We start from the raw sequence: 19825 nt of genomic DNA, 5'->3' as shown, positions 1-19825 counted from the left end.
GAGAGGGGTGTGTCTCTCTTCCCTCAGAACCAGTGTGTTAATTGTCTTTCACCATCTCTCCTTTCCTCTACTCTTATTGTCTCTCTGAACTCTCTCTCTCCTTCTCCCTCCCTCCGTCCCTCCCACCCTACCTCCCTCCCTCTCCTCTCCACTCTCCCTCCCCCTTCTTCCCTCTCCTCCCTCCTACTCCCCCTTCCTCCCTCTCCTCCCTCCTATTCCCCCCCTCCCCTCCCCCTTCCTCCCTCTCCTCCCTCCTACTCCCCCCTCCCCTCCCTCCCTCTCCTCCCTCCTACTCCCCCCTCCCCTTCCTCCCTCTCCTCCCTCCTATTCCCCCCTCCCCTCCCCCTTCCTCCCTCTCCTCCCTCCTACTCCCCCCCTCCCCTTCCTCCCTCTCCTCCCTCCTACTCCCCCCTCCCCTCCCTCCCTCTCCTCCCTCCTACTCCCCCCCTTCCTCCCTCTCCTCCCTCCTATTCCCCCCCGCCCCTCCCCTTCCTCCCTCTCCTCCCTCCTACTCCCCCCCTCCCCTTCCTCCCTCTCCTCCCTCCTACTCCCCTCCCTCCCTCCCTCTCCTCCCTCCACTCCCCACCTCCCTCTCCTCTCCACTCTCCCTCCCCCTTCTTCCCTCTCCTCCCTCCTACTCCCCCCTTCCTCCCTCTCCTCCCTCCTATTCCCCCCTCCCCTCCCCCTTCCTCCCTCTCCTCCCTCCTACTCCCCCCTCCCCTTCCTCCCTCTCCTCCCTCCTACCCCCCCCTCCCCTTCCTCCCTCTCCTCCCTCCTACTCCCCCCTCCCCTCCCTCCCTCTCCTCTCCACTCTCCCTCCCCCTTCCTCCCTCCCTCTCCTCCCTCCTACTCCCCCCTCCCTCCCTCCCTCTCCTCTCCACTCTCCCTCCCCCTTCCTCCCTCTCCTCCCTCCTACTCCCCCCCTCCCCTCCCTCCCTCTCCTCTCCACTCTCCCTCCCCTTCCTCCCTCTCCTCCCTCCTACTCCCCCCTCCCCTCCCTCCCTCTCCTCTCCACTCTCCCTCTCCTTCCTCCTACTCCCCCCTCCCCTCCCCCTTCCTCCTACTCCCCCCTTCCTCCCTCGCCTCCCTCCTACTCCCCCCTCCTCCCCTCCTCCCTCCTACTCCCCCCTCCTCCCCTTCCTCCCTCCTACTCCCCCCTTCCTCCCTCTCCTCCCCCCCTCCCTCCTCCCTCTCGTCCCTCTCTCCCCTCCCACTTCCTCCCTCTCCTTCCTCCTACTCCCCCCTCCCCTCTCCCTTCCTCCCTCCCCCTCCTACTCCCCCTTCCTCCCTCTCCTCCCCCCCTCCCCTTCCTCCCTCCCCCTCCTACTCCCCTCTCCTCCCTCCCTCCCCTCCCCCCTCCTCCCGCTCTCCCTCCCCCTTCCATTTCTCCCTCTAACAGAAGAACCGTCGGGACACAGGGAACTTTGATAAGGAGTTCACTAAGATGGCGGTGGAACTGACTCCTACAGACAAACTGTTCATAATGAACCTCGATCAGAACGAATTCCAGGGATTCTCCTATACCAACCCAGAGTACATCATACAGGTCTAACCCTATAGATGAAATAACATGATGCACACCAACCCAGAGTACATCATACAGGTCTAACCCTATAGATGAAATAACATGATACACACCAACCCAGAGTACATCATACATGTTTAACCCTATAGAATATATGTCCAGCCAGCCAGTCATCCAGCCATCCGGCCAGCCAGCCAGCCAGCCAGCCAGCCAGCCAGACCAAGCCTTCACCCCACACCTCCAATCCTGAGAACTGTTAGTCTACTAGTTCACCCCAACATGGACTGTACCAACACTAGTTCACCCCAACATGGACTGTACCAACACTAGTTCACACCAACATGGACTGTACCAACACTAGTTCACCCCAACATGGACTGTACCAACACTAGTTCACCCCAACATGGACTGTACCAACACTAGTTCACCCCAACATGGACTGTACCAACACTAGTTCACCCCAACATGGACTGTACCAACACTAGTTCACCCCAACATGGACTGTACCAACACTAGTTCACCCCAACATGGACTGTACCAACACTAGTTCACCCCAACATGGACTGTACCAACACTAGTTCACCCCAACATGGACTGTACCAACACTAGTTCACCCCAACATGGACTGTACCAACGCTAGTTCACCCCAACATGGACTGTACCAACACTAGTTCACCCCAACATGGACTGTACCAACGCTAGTTCACCCCAACATGGACTGTACCAACACTAGTTCACACCAACATGGACCAGAACCAGAACCAACTCCACCTGGAACCAACTGTACCAACATCACTACATTCCTCTGTTCCTGCTGAATGGTTTAGTGTAACCCAACAGAACCAGAACCAACTGGTCTGAAGAGGTTTCAAGAGGAGCCAGGAGAGACTGGTTCTCTTCCGGAATGTTCTTCCATTCATCTGTTTAGTCTCTGAACTGTCTGGCCTGTTCACTATGTAGTGGTAACCGTGGGAGATGACTAAAACCAGAACCGTGCATTTAGAGAGGTGGGCCAGCTTCTAGAATGTTGAATGTTGTTCTAATTCTAGACATTCACTTACATGGCCTTGTTGAAATATTCCCAATGTAATGTTAATGGAGTGCTAACATGGCTTCCATAGAATGTTAAAAGGGGTCGTGTAAATGCATCATGATGCTCATTCTAGACGTTCTATTCCCCCATGTAATGTTGATGGGGGAGCAAGCAACTCTAAACACATGGCTCTGGCTAAAAGTAGTGGACTGTATAGGCGGTAGGGTGTCATTTAGGACGTGGCCTGTTCAGTGTGCTTGTTTACATGTGTTCTCCTCTTCGCCCTGTAACGTGACGTCATCAGTGTTCTAGAACTCATGTGTTATTGTTCTAGAACGCATGTTTTAGAGTTCTAGAACTCATGATCCAGTGTTTTAGAACGCATGTCTTAGTGTTCTAGGTTGGAACTCATGGCGTCCCCAGTCTTAGAACACGTCTGGTCTTCCGAACTCGATGCAACAAAAAAAACCTGTCTGACAGAGAGAGAGGTTTGATCTGATCTGTAGACTGCTGCAGTGCGAGACTCTCTCTCTCTCTCTGTCCCTCTTTCTCTCACTCTCTCCCTCTCTCTCCCCCTCTCTCTTTCTTGCTTCCCCTTCTTCCTTTTGAGTGAGTGAGAGTGTGTGGGTCTGTTTTTCTAATATTTGAACCAGCTTCCCTATGCATGCATTTAGTTCTAGCTAACCCCTCCCCACCCCCATTATATTACAGCCCTTACTTACCAATGAACTACGGGACCGTCAGTAACCACGGTAACACTTTACCTAACTACTGATGGTCAGGTGGGTTGACTTAAACTACATAACTAACTAGTAAATATGAGGTATGAAGAGAGATGTCTATATTATACTGTGTATATTTATCTACCTGTATGTACTGGTATCTCAAACGGCATCCTATCCCCATAGAGCTCTGGTCAAAAGTAGTGCACTATATAGGGAACAGGGAGCCATTTGAGACACACTTTATGTGTGTGTGTGTGTGTGTGTGTGTGTATATGTACAGTTGAAGTCAGAAGTTTACATACACTTAGGTTGGAGTCATTAAAACTCGTTTTTCAACCACTCCACAAATATCTTGTTAACAAACTATAGTTTTGGTAAGTCGGTTAGGACATCTACTTTGTGCATGACACAGGTCATTTTTCCAACAATTGTTTTACAGACTATTTCACTTATAATTCACTGTATCACAATTCCAGTGGGTCAGAAGTTTACATACACTAAGTTGACTGTGCCTTTAAACAGCTTGGAAAATTCCAGAAAATGATGTCATGGCTTTAGAGGCTTCTGATAGGCTAATTTACATCATTTGAGTCAACTGGAGGTGTACCTGTGGATGTATTTCAAGGCCGACCTTCAAACTCAGTGTCTCTTTGCTTGACATCATCGGAAAATCAAAAGAAATCAGCCAAGACCTCCGAAAAAAAATTGTAGACCTCCTCAAGTCTGGTTCATCCTTGGGAGCAATCTCCAAACACCTGAAGGTACCACGTTCATCTGTACAAACAATAGTACGCAAGTATAAACACCATGGGACCACGCAGCCGTCATACCGCTCAGGAAGGAGACGCATTCTGTCTCCTAGAGATGAACGTACTTTTGTGCGAAAAGTGCAAATCAATCCCAGAACAACAGCAAAGGACCTTGTGAAGATGCTGGAGGAAACGGGTACAAAAATATCTATATCCACAGTAAAACTAATCCTATATCGACATAACCTGAAAGGCCGCTCAGCAAGGAAGAAGCCACTGCTCCAAAACCGCCATAAAAAAGCCAGACTATGGTTTGCAACTGCACATGGGGACAAAGATCGTACTTTTTGGAGAAATGTCCTCTGGTCTGATTAAACAAAAATAGAACTGTTTGGCCATAATGACCATCGTTATGTTTGGAGGAAAAAGGGGGTTGCTTGCAAGCCAGAAAACACCATCCCAACCGTGAAGCACGGGGGTGGCAGCATCATGCTGTGGGGGTGCTTTGCTGCAGGAGGGACAAGTGCACTTCACAAAATAGATGGCATCATTTTTAAAAAATGTTTGTCATTTAGCAGACGCTCTTATCCAGAGCGACTTAGTTAGTGAGTGCATACATTTTTCATACTGCCCCCCCGTGGGAAACGAACCCACAACCCTGGTGTTGCAAGCGACATGCTCTACCAACTGAGCTACACGGGGCCCTATCATGAGGAATGAAAATGATGTGGATATATTGAAGCAACATTTCAAGACATCAGTCAGGAAGTTAAAGCTTGGTCGCAAATGGGTCTTCCAAATGGACAATGACCCCAAGTATACTTCCAAAGTATACTTGACTCGGTTACACCAGCTCTGTCAGGAGGAATGGGCCAAAATTCACCCAACTTATTGTGGGAAGCTTGTGGAAGGCTACCCGAAACGATCGACCCAAGTTAAACAATTTAAAGGCAATACTACCAAATACTAATGGAGTGTATTTAAACATATGACCCACTGGGAATGTGATGAAATGTGATGAAATAAATAATTCTCTCTACTATTATTCTGACATTTCACATTCTTAAAATAAAGTGGTGATCCTAACTGACCTAAGACAGGGAATCTTTACTAGGATTAAATGACAGGAATTGTGAAAAACTGAGTTTAATTGTATTTGGCTAAGGTGTATGTAAACGTCCGACTTCAACTGTGTGTGTATATGTGTGTATATATATATATATATATATATATATATATAAGTATAAGTATACAACTTGTAGCAGTCTTCCAGTCTGATAGCTGTGTTTTATTGGTGCTTTAGTTTTATAACCTCGCCCCTTTCCTAATTTAGGGTGTGGTTACAATGTGGGTGACTCTTCACCCCTCTCTCTGTAACCAATAGCATGCCGGCACTAGTCTCTGTCACCTGGAAGTAATAGAAGTATTAAGGGGATTCTGCTGCCAGCTTAATCCAATTGCCTCGTTCTATAACCAAGTCTAGAATGGGACAAGTTTTTCCCAGGGTGCATCTGGCTAAAGAAGAGGAGGAAAACAGGAGAAATGGAACAAAACCAGAAATAACTTTACTATGCAATATGGAGGTACAAACAGGAATGGAAAGAGAACATAATGGACGTATGGGGAGATGGGATATGGAGGTACAAACAGGAACGGAAAGAGAACATAATGGACGTATGGGGAGATGGGATATGGAGGTACGAACAGGAATGGAAAGAGAACATAATGGACGTATGGGGAGGGGACAGGGGTCATTCTAAGGTCACGTGTTGCATGCCCTGTGTGTGACTGTCATGTGACTTGAGATATTCTTATGTTATTATAAAACACCTGGCGTTTGACAACTCACTGTCTGGTTCTCATATTATTATAAAACACCTGGCGTTTGACAACACACTGTCTGGTTCTCATATTATTATAAAACACCTGGCGTTTGACAACACACTGTCTGGTGAGACATGTTATTATAAAACACCTGGCGTTTGACAACTCACTGTCTGGTTCTCATATTATTATAAAACACCTGGCGTTTGACAACACACTGTCTGGTGAGACATGTTATTATAAAACAACTGTCGTTTGACAACACACTCTGGTTCTCATGTTATTATAAAACACCTGGCGTTTGACAACACACTGTCTGGTTCTCATGTTATTATAAAACACCTGGCGTTTGACAACACACTGTCTGGTTCTCATATTATTATAAAACACCTGGTGTTTGACAACACACTGTCTGGTTCTCATATTATTATAAAACACCTGGCGTTTGACAACACACTGTCTGATTCTCATGTTATTATAAAACACCTGGTGTTTGACAACACACTGTCTGGTTCTCATGTTATTATAAAATATCTGGTGTTTGACAACACACTGTCTGGTTCTCATATTATTATAAAACACCTGTCGTTTGACAACACACTGTCTGGTGAGACGTTATTATAAAACACGAGGCGTTTGACAACACACTGTCTGGTTCTCATATTATTATAAAACACCTGGCGTTTGACAACACACTGTCTGGTGAGACATGTTATTATAAAACACCTGGCGTTTGACAACACACTGATTCTCATGTTATTATAAAACACCTGGTGTTTGACAACACACTGTCTGGTGAGACATGTTATTATAAAACACCTGGCGTTTGACAACACACTGTCTGGTTCTCATGTTATTATAAAACACCTGGCATTTGACAACACACTGTCTGGTGAGACATGTTATTATAAAACACCTGGCGTTTGACAACACACTGTCTGGTTCTCATGTTATTATAAAACACCTGGCATTTGACAACACACTGTCTGGTGAGACATGTTATTATAAAACACCTGGCTTTTGACAACACACTGTCTGGTTCTCATGTTATTATAAAACACCTGGTGTTTGACAACACACTGGTGAGACATGTTATTATAAAACACCTGGTGTTTGACAACACACTGTCTGGTTCTCATATTATTATAAAACACCTGGCGTTTGACAACACACTGTCTGGTGAGACATGTTATTATAAAACACCTGGCGTTTGACAACACACTGATTCTCATGTTATTATAAAACACCTGGCGTTTGACAACACACTGTCTGGTTCTCATGTTATTATAAAACACCTGGCATTTGACAACACACTGTCTGGTTCTCATATTATTATAAAACACCTGGCGTTAGACAACACACTGTCTGGTTCTCATATTATTATAAAACACCTGGCGTTTGACAACACACTGTCTGGTTCTAACATTATTATAAAACACCTGGTGTTTGACAACACACTGTCTGGTGAGACATGTTATTATAAAACACCTGGCGTTTGACAACACACTGTCTGGTTCTAACATTATTATAAAACACCTGGTGTTTGACAACACACTGTCTGGTGAGACATGTTATTATAAAACACCTGGCGTTTGACAACACACTGTCTGGTTATCATATTATTATAAAACACCTGCCGTTTGACAACACACTGTCTGGTGAGACATGTTATTACAAAACACCTGGCGTTTGACAACACACTGTCTGGTTATCATGTTATTATAAAACACCTGGCGTTTGACAACACACTGTCTGGTTATCATGTTATTATAAAATATCTGGTGTTTGACAACACACTGTCTGGTTCTCGTGTTATTATAAAACACCTGGCGTTTGACAACACACTGTCTGGTTCTCATATTATTATAAAACACCTGGCGTTTGACAACACACTGTCTGGTGAGACATGTTATTATAAAACACCTGGTGTTTGACAACACACTGTCTGTTTCTCATGTTATTATAAAACACCTGGCGTTTGACAACACACTGTTTGGTTCTCATATTATTATAAAACACCTGGCCTTTGACAACACACTGTCTAGTGAGACATTATTATTGTCAGTAGGTGCTGTAGGTGGGTGTGGTGCAGGAATCAGATGCAGGACGCAGAAAAATAAGTCCAATAGACTTTAGTGAAGAGCACACATAAAATACACGAGTCAAACGCCCGGAGGCGAGAAAGTCCGCACACAGGCGAAAACCAAAAGGCGCACAAAACAGTGCGTAAATAACCTCCGAACACAGAGGAGGAAAAATACGAAAATGCACAATGCAAACAGTAGCGCACAAAACACGACAGCGAAACAATAACACACAAACACAGACACACACAACGAGAACTAAATAGAACACTAACGAGGACTAACTAGACACAGGTGTACAACATCCAGACCAAACCAAACGAACATGAAACATAGATCGGTGGCAGCTAGTACTCCGGAGACGACGACCGCCGAAGCCTGCCCGAACCAGGAGGAGGAGCAGCCTCGGCCGAAACCGTGACAATTATAAAACACCTGGCGTTTGACAACACACTGTCTGGTGAGACATGTTATTATAAACACCTGGTGTTTGACAACACACTGTCTGGTTCTCATGTTATTATAAAACACCTGGTGTTTGACAACACACTGTCTGGTTCTCATGTTATTATAAAACACCTGGCGTTAGACAACACACTGTCTGTTTCTCATGTTATTATAAAACACCTGGCGTTTGACAACACTCTGTCTGGTTCTCATATTATTATCATACATTTTACATTTTAGTCATTTAGCGGACGCTCTTATCCAGAGCGACTTACAGTTAGTGAATACATATTTTTTTAATACTGGCCCCCCGTGGGAATCGAACCCACAACCCTGCCGTTGCAAACGCCATGCTCTATCAACTGAGCTACATCCCTGCCAGCCATCCCCTCCCCTACCCTGGACGACGCTGGGCCAATTGTGCGCCGCCCATGAGTCTCCCGGTCACGACAGAGCTTGGATTCGAACCAGGATCTAGTGGCACAGTTAGCACTGCGATGCAGTGCCTTAGACCACTGCGCCACTCAGGAGACTATCAAGCACCTGGTGTTTGACAACACACTGTCTGGTTCTCATATTATTATAAAACACCTGGCGTTTGACAACACACTGTCTGATTCTCATGTTATTATAAAACACCTGCCGTTTGACAACACACTGTCTGGTTCTCATATTATTATAAAACACCTGGTGTTTGACAACACACTGTCTGATTCTCATGTTATTATAAAACACCTGGCGTTTGACAACACACTGTCTGATTCTCATATTATTATAAAACACCTGGCATTTGACAACACACTCTGGTGAGACATATTATTATAAAACACCTGGCGTTTGACAACACACTGTCTGGTTATCATGTTATTATAAAACACCTGGCGTTTGACAACACACTGTCTGATTCTCATATTATTATCAAGCACCTGGTGTTTGACAACACACTGTCTGGTTCTCATGTTATTATAAAACACCTGGCGTTTGACAACACACTGTCTGAATCTCATGTTATTATAAAACACCTAGCGTTTGACAACACGCTGTCTGGTTCTCATATTATTATAAAACACCTGGCGTTTGACAACACACTGTCTGGTTCTCATGTTATTATAAAACACCTGGCGTTTGACAACACACTGTCTGGTTCTCATGTTATTATAAAACACCTGGCGTTTTGACAACACACGGTCTGGTTCTCATGTTATTATAAAACACCTGGCGTTTGACAACACACTGTCTGGTTCTCATGTTATTATAAAACACCTGGCGTTTGACAACACACTGTCTGGTTCTCATGTTATTATAAAACACCTGGCGTTTTGACAACACACGGTCTGGTTCTCATGTTATTATAAAACACCTGGCGTTTGACAACACACTGTCTGGTTATCATATTATTATAAAACACCTGGCGTTTGACAACACACTGTCTGGTGAGACATATTATTATAAAACACCTGGCGTTTGACAACACATTGTCTGTTTATCATGTTATTATAAAACACCTGGCGTTTGAGAACACACTGTCTGGTGAGACATGTTATTATAAAACACCTGGCGTTTGACAACACACTGTCTGGTTATCATATTATTATAAAACACCTGGTGTTTGACAACACACTGTCTGGTTCTCATGTTATTATAAAACACCTGGCGTTTGACAACACACTGTCTGGTTCTCATATTACTATAAAACACCTGGCATTTGACAACACACTGTCTGGTATCATGTTATTATAAAACACCTGGCGTTTGACAACACACTGTCTGGTTCTCATATTATTATAAAACACCTGGCATTTGACAACACACTGGTGAGACATATTATTATAAAACACCTGGTGTTTGACAACACACTGTCTGATTCTCATGTTATTATAAAACATCTGGTGTTTGACAACACACTGTCTGGTGAGACATGTTATTATAAAACACCTGGCGTTTGACAACACACTGTCTGGTTCTCATATTATTATAAAACACCTGGCGTTTGACAACACACTGTCTGGTTCTCATGTTATTATAAAACACCTGGCGTTTGACAACACACTGTCTGATTCTCATATTATTATAAAACACCTGGCGTTTGACAACACACTCTGGTGAGACATATTATTATAAAACACCTGGCGTTTGACAACACACTGTCTGGTTATCATGTTATTATAAAACACCTGGCGTTTGACAACACACTCTGGTGAGACATATTATTATAAAACACCTGGCGTTTGACAACACACTGTCTGGTTATCATGTTATTATAAAACACCTGGTGTTTGACAACACACTGTCTGGTTCTCATGTTGTTATAATACACCTGGCGTTTGACAACACGCTGTCTGGTTCTCATATTATTATAAAACACCTGGCGTTTGACAACACACTGTCTGGTTCTCATGTTATTATAAAACACCTGGCGTTTGACAACACACTGTCTGGTTCTCATATTATTATAAAACACCTGGCGTTTGACAACACACTGTCTGGTATCATGTTATTATAAAACACCTGGCGTTTGACAACACACTGTCTGGTTCTCATATTATTATAAAACACCTGGCATTTGACAACACACTGGTGAGACATATTATTATAAAACACCTGGCTTTGACAACACACTGTCTGGTTATCATGTTATTATAAAACATCTGGTGTTTGACAACACACTGTCTGGTGAGACATGTTATTATAAAACACCTGGCGTTTGACAACACACTGTCTGGCAGATTGATGAGGATTTTTTATTTATTTAATCCATTTTAGAATAAGGCTGTAACGTAACAAAATGTGGAAAAAGTCAAGGGGTCTGAATACTTTTCCCAAATGCACTGTATGTTCTAGATCTAGAAAAACCAAATGCTAAAGAAATGAGTCCTGGAGAACTTAATAGTGCTATAAAACAAAAAATAAGTTTGGAGATTTGCATATTACATATTTGAATAATATGTTAGAATTAAACAATCAAGGCCTTTAAACACTTAATAATTGTAAAAATGAAAACACCTTTTCATTGTTGACATGAATCCAGTTAGTTGCATTTTATGAAAAAACTTTTTTTTTTTTTTTTTAATAGGTTGTTCTTGTTCCTTCACATCACAGGTGTCAAACTCATTCCACGGAGGGCCGATTGTCTGCAGGTTTTCACTCCTCCCTTGTACTTGATCGATTATTTAAGATCACTAATTAGTAAAGAACTCCCCTTCAGCTGGTTGTGTAGGTGTCCATTGAAAAGGAGAAACCAGCAGAAAGTCATCCCTCCGTTGAATGAGTTCCAGCTCTACATGGTGTGATAGCTGATGCTCTATCAAAATATATCACATTTTGTTAAAAACAAGTCCAGATTGTTCCGTCTTTCTAAAATCCCTGAGCTCTAAAACAGCAACATTTACTCTCAGCCTCATGGCAAAATGTGTTAAATATACTGAACAAAAATCTAAACGCAACATGGAACAATTAAGTTACAGTTCATATGAGGAAATCAGTCAATTTAAATAAATTAATTAGGTCCTAATCGATGGATTTCACATGACTGGGAATCCAGATATGCATCTGTTGGTCACAGATACCTTTAAAAAATGGGCCTCACAATGGGCCTCAGGATCTCGTCACGGTATTTTTGTGCATTCAAATTGCCATCGATAAAATGCAGTTGTGTTCGTTGTCCGTAGCTTATGTCTGCCCATACCGTAACCCCACCGCCACCATGGAGCACTCTGTTCACAACGTTGACATCAGCAAACCGCTCGTCCACACGACGCCATACACGTGGTCTGCGGTTGTGAGGCCGGTTGGACGTACGGCCAAATTCTCTAAAACGACGTTGGAGGCGGCTTATGGTAGAGAAATTAACATTCAATTCTCTGGCAACAGCTCTGGTGGACATTCCTGCAGTCAGCATGCCAATTACCTTCAAAACCTGAGACATCTGTGGCATTCTGTTGTGTGACAAAACTGCACATTTTAGAGTGGCCTTTTATTGTCCCCAGCACAAGGTGCACCTGTGTAATGATCATGCTGTTTAATCAGCTTCTTGATATGCCACAGCTGTGAAGTGGATGGATTATCTTGGCAAAGGAGAAGTGCTCACTAACAGGGATGTAAACAAATGTGTGCACTACATACTAACTGAGAAATACTAACTGTAAGTCGCTCTGGATAAGAGCGTCTGCTAAACGACTAAAATGTAAAAAAAAAATGTAAATGTAAATTGTCACGAATTCAACCGAGGCTGCCCCTCCTCCTCGCTCGGGCAGGCTTCGGCGTTCGTCGTCACCGGAGTACTAGCTACTGCCGATCCATGTTTCTATGTTCGACTTGTTTTGTCTGTATTGGTCACACCTGTTTCCCATCATGTAGTTATGTCTTCCCTATTTAACCCTCTGGCTCACACTGTGTGTTGTGCGTGTTTGTTCATGTTTTGGTTGTCGTATGTGAGCGGGTTTGTTCCTCCCTGCGTGGAGTAACAACAACAGAGACCACAAACACAACAGAGACCACACACACAACAGAGACCACACACACAACAGAGACCACACACACAACAGAGACCACACACACACACAACAGAAACCACACACACAACAGAGACCACACACACAACAGAGACCACACACACACAACAGAGACCACACACACAACAGAGACCACACACACACAACAGAGACCACACACACAACAGAGACCACACACACAACAGAGACCACACACACAACAGAGACCACACACACACAACAGAAACCACACACACAACAGAGACCACACACACAACAGAGACCACACACACACAACAGAGACCACACACACACAACAGAGACCACACACACACAACAGAGACCACACACACACAACAGAGACCACACACACAACAGAGACCACACACACACAACAGAGACCACACACACAACAGAGACCACACACACACAACAGAGACAACACACACAACAGAGACCACACACACACAACGGAGGCAGAGCAGCAGCTGTCATTTATGGACTGCAACTGCGGCAGCTTCACTCTCCCTCTTTCTCTCTCTCTCCTTTTCTCTCTGTTTTCTCTCTCTTTCTCTCTGTTTTCTCTCTCTTTCTCTCTCTCCTTTTCTCTCTGTTTTCTCCCTCTTTCTCTCTCTCCTTTTCTCTCTGTTTTCTCCCTCTTTCTCTCTCTCCTTTTCTTTCTGTTTTCTCTCTCTTTCTCTCTCTCCTTTTCTCTCTGTTTTCTCTCTCTTTCTCTCTCTCCTTTTCTCTCTGTTCTCTCCCTCTTTCTCTCTCTCTCTCTGATCCATATCTCCCAGACAGAACTGGACTGTGTCAGTGGACTACCGGCTGTGAATGATCCTTGGACAGTTTTGTGATTGCACTTCTCAAACCTTAATTCATCCAGGATATCCAGCCTACAGATAACATCTATTTTAGTTCAAAAGGGACCTGGATAAAAAGGTTAATTTTCTTTAAATACGTTGTCTTTCTTAAGATTCTATCTATGCTAAAGCGTTGAGTCAGTTTGTGGTGAGTTTGGTGTGTGTGTGTGTGTGTGACCGGCTGTGAATGGGTCCGACGAGACAGAAACTGTAGCGGTGTTGTCAGAGCTGGCAGAAGAGGAGAGAGGTTGGGGCAGGTCCCGGGACGCCGTTACACTCTAAAGCCACACAGAGTGTTAAACTGGCGAGTGGACCCTCACCAGGTCAGTTTTTAGCTCTTTCATGACGCATCAATCCCTAAAAAAATATATATATAATTTTTTTGTAAACCAATAACGATCAATGTAAGGAAGTGGAACTCTCCAAGGCACCTCCCACTCTGGACTTGGCGCTTCTTATTCTGTCTCTGAATGAGGATGACGGAGGATGACGGAGATGACGGAGGATGACGGAGGATGACGGAGGACGTTGTGAAGCTAGATACTCCCACTAACGCTGTCAGGAAGCCTGGACAAAAAAACTAACTGCAGAAAGAACTTCATGAAGGCTAGCAGTGGACTGTAACTTCCGTTGCCGTGATGAAGTTGTGTAACCGGGGAGCGCTGATGCTGGTGACCACGGCGGTATCCTTCATAGCGTTCAGCCTGATGACCATCGCCGTGGGAACGGACTACTGGCTGTACTCCCGGGGCGTCTGCCGGTCCAAGACCTCGCTCCGTGACAATGAGACCATCCGCAAGAACGAGGTGGTGATGACGCACTCCGGGCTCTGGCGTACATGCTGCCTCGAAGGTGACTGTTAACGGGTTGTTTGTTTTGATTGATTTGACTGGATCTTTTGGTTAAGGGTTTAAAGTACAACTATAGTGGTTTTGGGTCAGTTTTGAGTGTTGATTTGGGTGGATCTTTAGGTTAAGGGTTTAAACGTTTGTGTGTGTGTGTGTCTGTGTGTGTGTGTGTGTGTGTGTGTGTGTGTGTGTGTGTGTGTGTGTGTGTGTGTGTGTGTGTGTGTGTGTGTGTGTGTGTGTGTGTGTGTGTGTGTGTGTGTGTGTGTGTGTGTGTGTGTGTGTGTGTGTGTGTGTGTGTGTCGTTTCCCTTTGCTTATTTGAGCTGTTCTTGCCATAATATGGACTTGGTCTTTTACCAAATAGGGCTATCTTCTGTATACCCCCCTACCTTGTCACAACACAACTGATTGACTCAAACACATTAAGAAAGAAAGAAATGCCACTAATTAACTTTTAAGAAGGCACACCTGTTAATTGAAAATGCATTCCTTGTGACTACCTCATGAAGCTGGTTGAGAGAATGCCAAGACTGTGCAACGCTGTCATCAAGGCAAAGGGTGGTATATAAATCAAAATATATTTTGATTTATTTAACACTTTTTTGGTTACTACATGATTCCATATGTGTTATTTCATAGTTTGGATGTCTTCACTATTATTCTACAATGTAGAAAATAGTAAAAATAAAGAAAAACCCTTGAGTAGGTGTGTCCAAACTTTTGACTGGTACTGTATATATATATATATACTGTATAATATAGTGGCAGTCGGTGCCGTTGAATTTCTTTCATCAGCACGGCCTTATTTCTATTACAGCATATTGGATGACTGTCATTCATATTCCATTCACCCAGTTCAATGTAACATCGATAGGTTTAGGCTACTACATGATACTCTAATGTTCCCTGTACCCATCATGAGGTTGCTACAACCCAGTCTATGAATTAAAGTTTACAACGTAGGTGCGCAGGTCGAGAGAGAAATTTGAGTAATCATGGTGATGGACAGTGACACATTCAATACCGCCTCTTGCACACTCTTGCAAACAAGAGTTTCTACTGGACAAATCCAGGTTCATGTTTATCCCCGTTTTTTGTTCCGTTTGCTTCCGTTTAAGAAACGTTTTCTTAACAGAATCGGCGGAAATGAATACACCCCTGATCACCTAAAAAACATAGTTCACTTTCACAGCATACAAACACACCACATACAGACAGCATGATCATTTGCTGGTTGTATGTATAATTCCTTCTTGCGTCTACGCTCTCTACTCCTATCACCTTTTCCCTTCGCTTGTGGACTTCAGTGCACAAAACATCCGCTGTCGGTGACCAGGTGAAAAAAACCTTTTCAAGTCAAACCTTCATATCATAACCGCTAACCGCTACACACAGCCTACATCGTTGTCACCATGTTAACTAAAGTCATAGTCAACATAGCTACTAGAACTAACGCGTTAATAACCCGCTACAATCATGCAGTACAGTGTACAGTCAGCAAGCAGTTTAGCAGTTACAGTGGTGGGCCCCGGTGGCAATAAATAAAATAAAATCAAAAGCTTACCTGGACTTGGCAGAAATCACTGGATAGCCATAGCCAGTTAGCTAACATAGCATCCCTCTCTGTTTGAGCCGGGTGTTTGAGTAGGCTAAACTAGCTAGCTGCATTCGCTAGCTAGGTAAGCGAAAGTGAAAACAAATACAACAAAATATAGCTATCTCTCTCTCTCTCTCTTGCTTGTCCTTCAGCTAGCTGTCCGCTGGCTACACCATGGTGCTACCCCAGAGAGTGCTGTTGAGGCTACTGTAGACCTTCATTGAAAAACAGTGTTTGTTTTTTATCGTTTCACTATTTATATTTTGATGGAATCCACTGAGGAGGATGGTCCTCCCCTTCCTCCTCTGAGGAGCTGCCACTGATAGTCTAGTGAGTGTGCGTAGGGTCAGTGCATGATAGATAGTTCAGGTACCATTAATTGGCTATTTAGCAGTCTGGCTATTTAGCAGTCTTATGGCCTGTTGATCCTAGAGCTGATGCTCCGGTACCGTTTTCCGGACGCTAGCAGAGTGAACAGTCTATGGCTTGGGTGGCTGGAGTCTGGCCTTTCTCTGACACCGCCTGGTATAGAGGTCTGGGATGGCATGGAGCTCGGCCCCAGTGATGTGCTGGGCAGTCTGCACCAGCTTCTGTAGCACCATGTGATTGAGGGCGGTGCTGTTGCCATACCAAGCGGTGATGTAGCCAGTCAAGATGCTCTTGATGGTGCAGCTGTATAACTTTTTGACGATCTGAGGGCCCGTGCCAAATATTTTCAGCCTCCTGCCGTGCCCTCTTCACAACTGTGCGAGTGTGTGTGGACCATGTTACGTCCTTAGTGATGTGGACGCCAAGGAACTTGAAGCTCTTGACCTGCTCCACCACAGCCCCGTCGATGTGGATGGAGGCGTGGTCTCCCCTCTTTCTCCTATAGTCCACCATCAGCTCCTTGGTCCTACTGACGTTGAGGGAGAGGTTGTTGTCCTGGCAACACACTGCTAAGTCTCTGACCTCCTAACTGTAGGCTGACTCATTGCCGTCGGTGATCAGGCCTACCACCGTCGTGTCGTCAGCAAACTTGATGATGGTGTTGGAGTCGTGCATAGCCACAAAGTCGTGGGTGAACAGGGAGTACAGGAGGGGGCTTAGCACGCACCCCTGAGGGGCCCCCGTGTTGAAGGTCAGCGTGGCCGAGGTGTTGTTGCCTACCCTCACCACCTGGGGCCGGCCGTCCAGGATCCAGTTGCAGAGGGAGGTGTTCAGTCCCTGGGTCCCTAGCTTGGTGATGAGCTTGGAGGGGACTATGATGTTGAATGCTGAGCTGTAGTCTATGAACAGCATTCTCACATTATTTCCCCTCTTATGCAGGTGGGAGAGGGCAGTGTGAAGTGCGACTGAGATTGCATCATCTGTGGCTCTGTTGGGGCGGCATCAGTATTGGAGTGGGTCTAGGGTGTCTGGGATGATGATGTTGATGTGTGTCATGACCAGCCTTTCAAAGCACTTCATAATTACAGATATGAATGCCTACAGGGTCGATAGTCATTTAGGAAGGTTACCTTGGAGCTAACGGGAACAGGGGACAATGGTGGTCAGCTTGATTAGAGACAAATAGAGATTGAAAATGTCCGTGAAGACACTTGGCAGCTGGTCTGAGCTCTGAGAACACGCCTTGGTGTTCTGTCTATTCTGACTCACACACACACACACACACACACATACATACACACACACACACACACACACACACACACACACACACACACACACACACACACACACACACACACACACACACTCTCTAATGTTTACTGACCTCTATCTGTTAAACATCAAAGTGGTTTAATGAGTTGGGCACATCGTTAAAGGACATCAATGATGTGTGTGGGTGTGTTTGCATGTGTGTGGGTGTGTATTGAGGACCATTGAACAGTTAAAAGCCCCTTTGGGAAGATTGCTCCAGGACTGTTTCTGCTCTGCTCTGACCTGGCTGTTAGCAGATGTACAGGTAACTGCCAAAATAAAGGAAAGAGTTTGACGTTCCAGAACACTGTTAGCTTCTTATAGTGTGCCTGGAGTTTGACCCTTCAGAACACTGTTAGCTTCTTATAGTGTGCCTGGAGTTTGACCCTTCAGAACACTGTTAGCTTCTTATAGTGTGCCTGGAGTTTGACCCTTCAGAACACTGTTAGCTTCTTATAGTGTGCCTGGAGTTTGACCCTTCAGAACACTGTTAGCTTCTTATAGTGTGCCTGGAGTTTGACCCTTCAGAACACTGTTAGCTTCTTATAGTGTGCCTGGAGTTTGACCCTTCAGAACACTGTTAGCTTCTTATAGTGTGCCTGGAGTTTGACCCTTCAGAACACTGTTAGCTTCTTATAGTGTGCCTGGAGTTTGACCCTTCAGAACACTGTTAGCTTCTTATAGTGTGCCTGGAGTTTGACCCTTCAGAACACTGTTAGCTTCTTACAGTGTGCCTGGAGTTTGACCCTTCAGAACACTGTTAGCTTCTTACAGTGTGCCTGGAGTTTGACCCTTCAGAACACTGTTAGCTTCTTATAGTGTGCCTGGAGTTTGACCCTTCAGAGCACTGTTAGCTTCTTATAGTGTGCCTGGAGTTTGACCCTTCAGAACACTGTTAGCTTCTTATAGTGTGCCTGGAGTTTGACCCTTCAGAACACTGTTAGCTTCTTATAGTGTGCCTGGAGTTTGACCCTTCAGAACACTGTTAGCTTCAAATAGTGTGCCTGGAGTTTGACCCTTCAGAACACTGTTAGCTTCTTACAGTGTGCCTGGAGTTTGACCCTTCAGAACACTGTTAGCTTCTTATAGTGTGCCTGGAGTTTGACCCTTCAGAACACTGTTAGCTTCTTATAGTGTGCCTGGAGTTTGACCCTTCAGAACACTGTTAGCTTCTTATAGTGTGCCTGGAGTTTGACCCTTCAGAACACTGTTAGCTTCTTATCGTGTGCCTCGAGTTTGACCCTTCAGAACACTGTTAGCTTCTTATAGTGTGCCTGGAGTTTGACCCTTCAGAACACTGTTAGCTTCTTATAGTGTGCCTGGAGTTTGACCCTTCAGAACACTGTTAGCTTCTTACAGTGTGCCTGGAGTTTGACCCTTCAGAACACTGTTAGCTTCTTACAGTGTGCCTGGAGTTTGACCCTTCAGAACACTGTTAGCTTCTTATAGTGTGCCTGGAGTTTGACCCTTCAGAACACGGTTAGCTTCTTATAGTGTGCCTGGAGTTTGACCCTTCAGAACACTGTTAGCTTCTTATAGTGTGCCTGGAGTTTGACCCTTCAGAACACTGTTAGCTTCTTATAGTGTGCCTGGAGTTTGACCCTTCAGAACACTGTTAGCTTCTTATAGTGTGCCTGGAGTTTGACCCTTCAGAACACTGTTAGCTTCTTATAGTGTGCCTGGAGTTTGACCCTTCAGAACACTGTTAGCTTCTTATAGTGTGCCTGGAGTTTGACCCTTCAGAACACTGTTAGCTTCTTCTAGTGTGCCTGGAGTTTGACCCTTCAGAACACTGTTAGCTTCTTATAGTGTGCCTGGAGTTTGACCCTTCATAACACTGTTAGCTTCTTATAGTGTGCCTGTTTCATCCAGCTTCTTCTTCTGTTGTATTTGGCTTGGTGGTAATGTGACACAGTCTGTCCTGGGTTGGCGTGGCAACCATGGTGACACTCCATCAT

At 44.7% G+C, this 19825-nt stretch overlaps 2 protein-coding genes and 1 long non-coding RNA gene across 3 annotated transcripts in view; all 3 read left to right on the top strand.

Annotated features, from left to right (window-relative positions):
- Window positions 1–3535, top strand: part of LOC121557030 (protein kinase C beta type) — a 102086-nt gene extending 98551 nt beyond the window's left edge. Inside the window, exon 17 of the mRNA XM_045213097.1 lies at window positions 1400–3535. Coding sequence (XP_045069032.1) covers window positions 1400–1552 — 153 coding nt within the window. The 3' untranslated portion in view covers window positions 1553–3535. The remainder of the gene's footprint in view (window positions 1–1399) is intronic.
- A 1680-nt stretch (window positions 3536–5215) lies between these two features.
- Window positions 5216–6404, top strand: LOC121557039. The gene is made up of 2 exons (XR_005998279.2): window positions 5216–5672; window positions 5730–6404. It is a non-coding gene; the product is annotated as an uncharacterized LOC121557039 (long non-coding RNA).
- Window positions 6405–14378: 7974 nt separating this feature from the next.
- Window positions 14379–19825, top strand: part of LOC121557042 (voltage-dependent calcium channel gamma-3 subunit-like) — an 8993-nt gene continuing 3546 nt past the window's right edge. Inside the window, exon 1 of the mRNA XM_045213101.1 lies at window positions 14379–14592. Within this exon, the coding sequence (XP_045069036.1) occupies window positions 14379–14592 (214 nt within the window). The remainder of the gene's footprint in view (window positions 14593–19825) is intronic.

The sequence above is a fragment of the Coregonus clupeaformis genome, unplaced genomic scaffold (genome assembly GCF_020615455.1).
Source record: "Coregonus clupeaformis isolate EN_2021a unplaced genomic scaffold, ASM2061545v1 scaf0078, whole genome shotgun sequence".
NCBI lineage: Eukaryota > Metazoa > Chordata > Actinopteri > Salmoniformes > Salmonidae > Coregonus > Coregonus clupeaformis.
The sequence above is the reverse complement of the archived record's forward strand: the minus strand, read 5'-3'. Positions and strand labels throughout refer to the sequence as shown.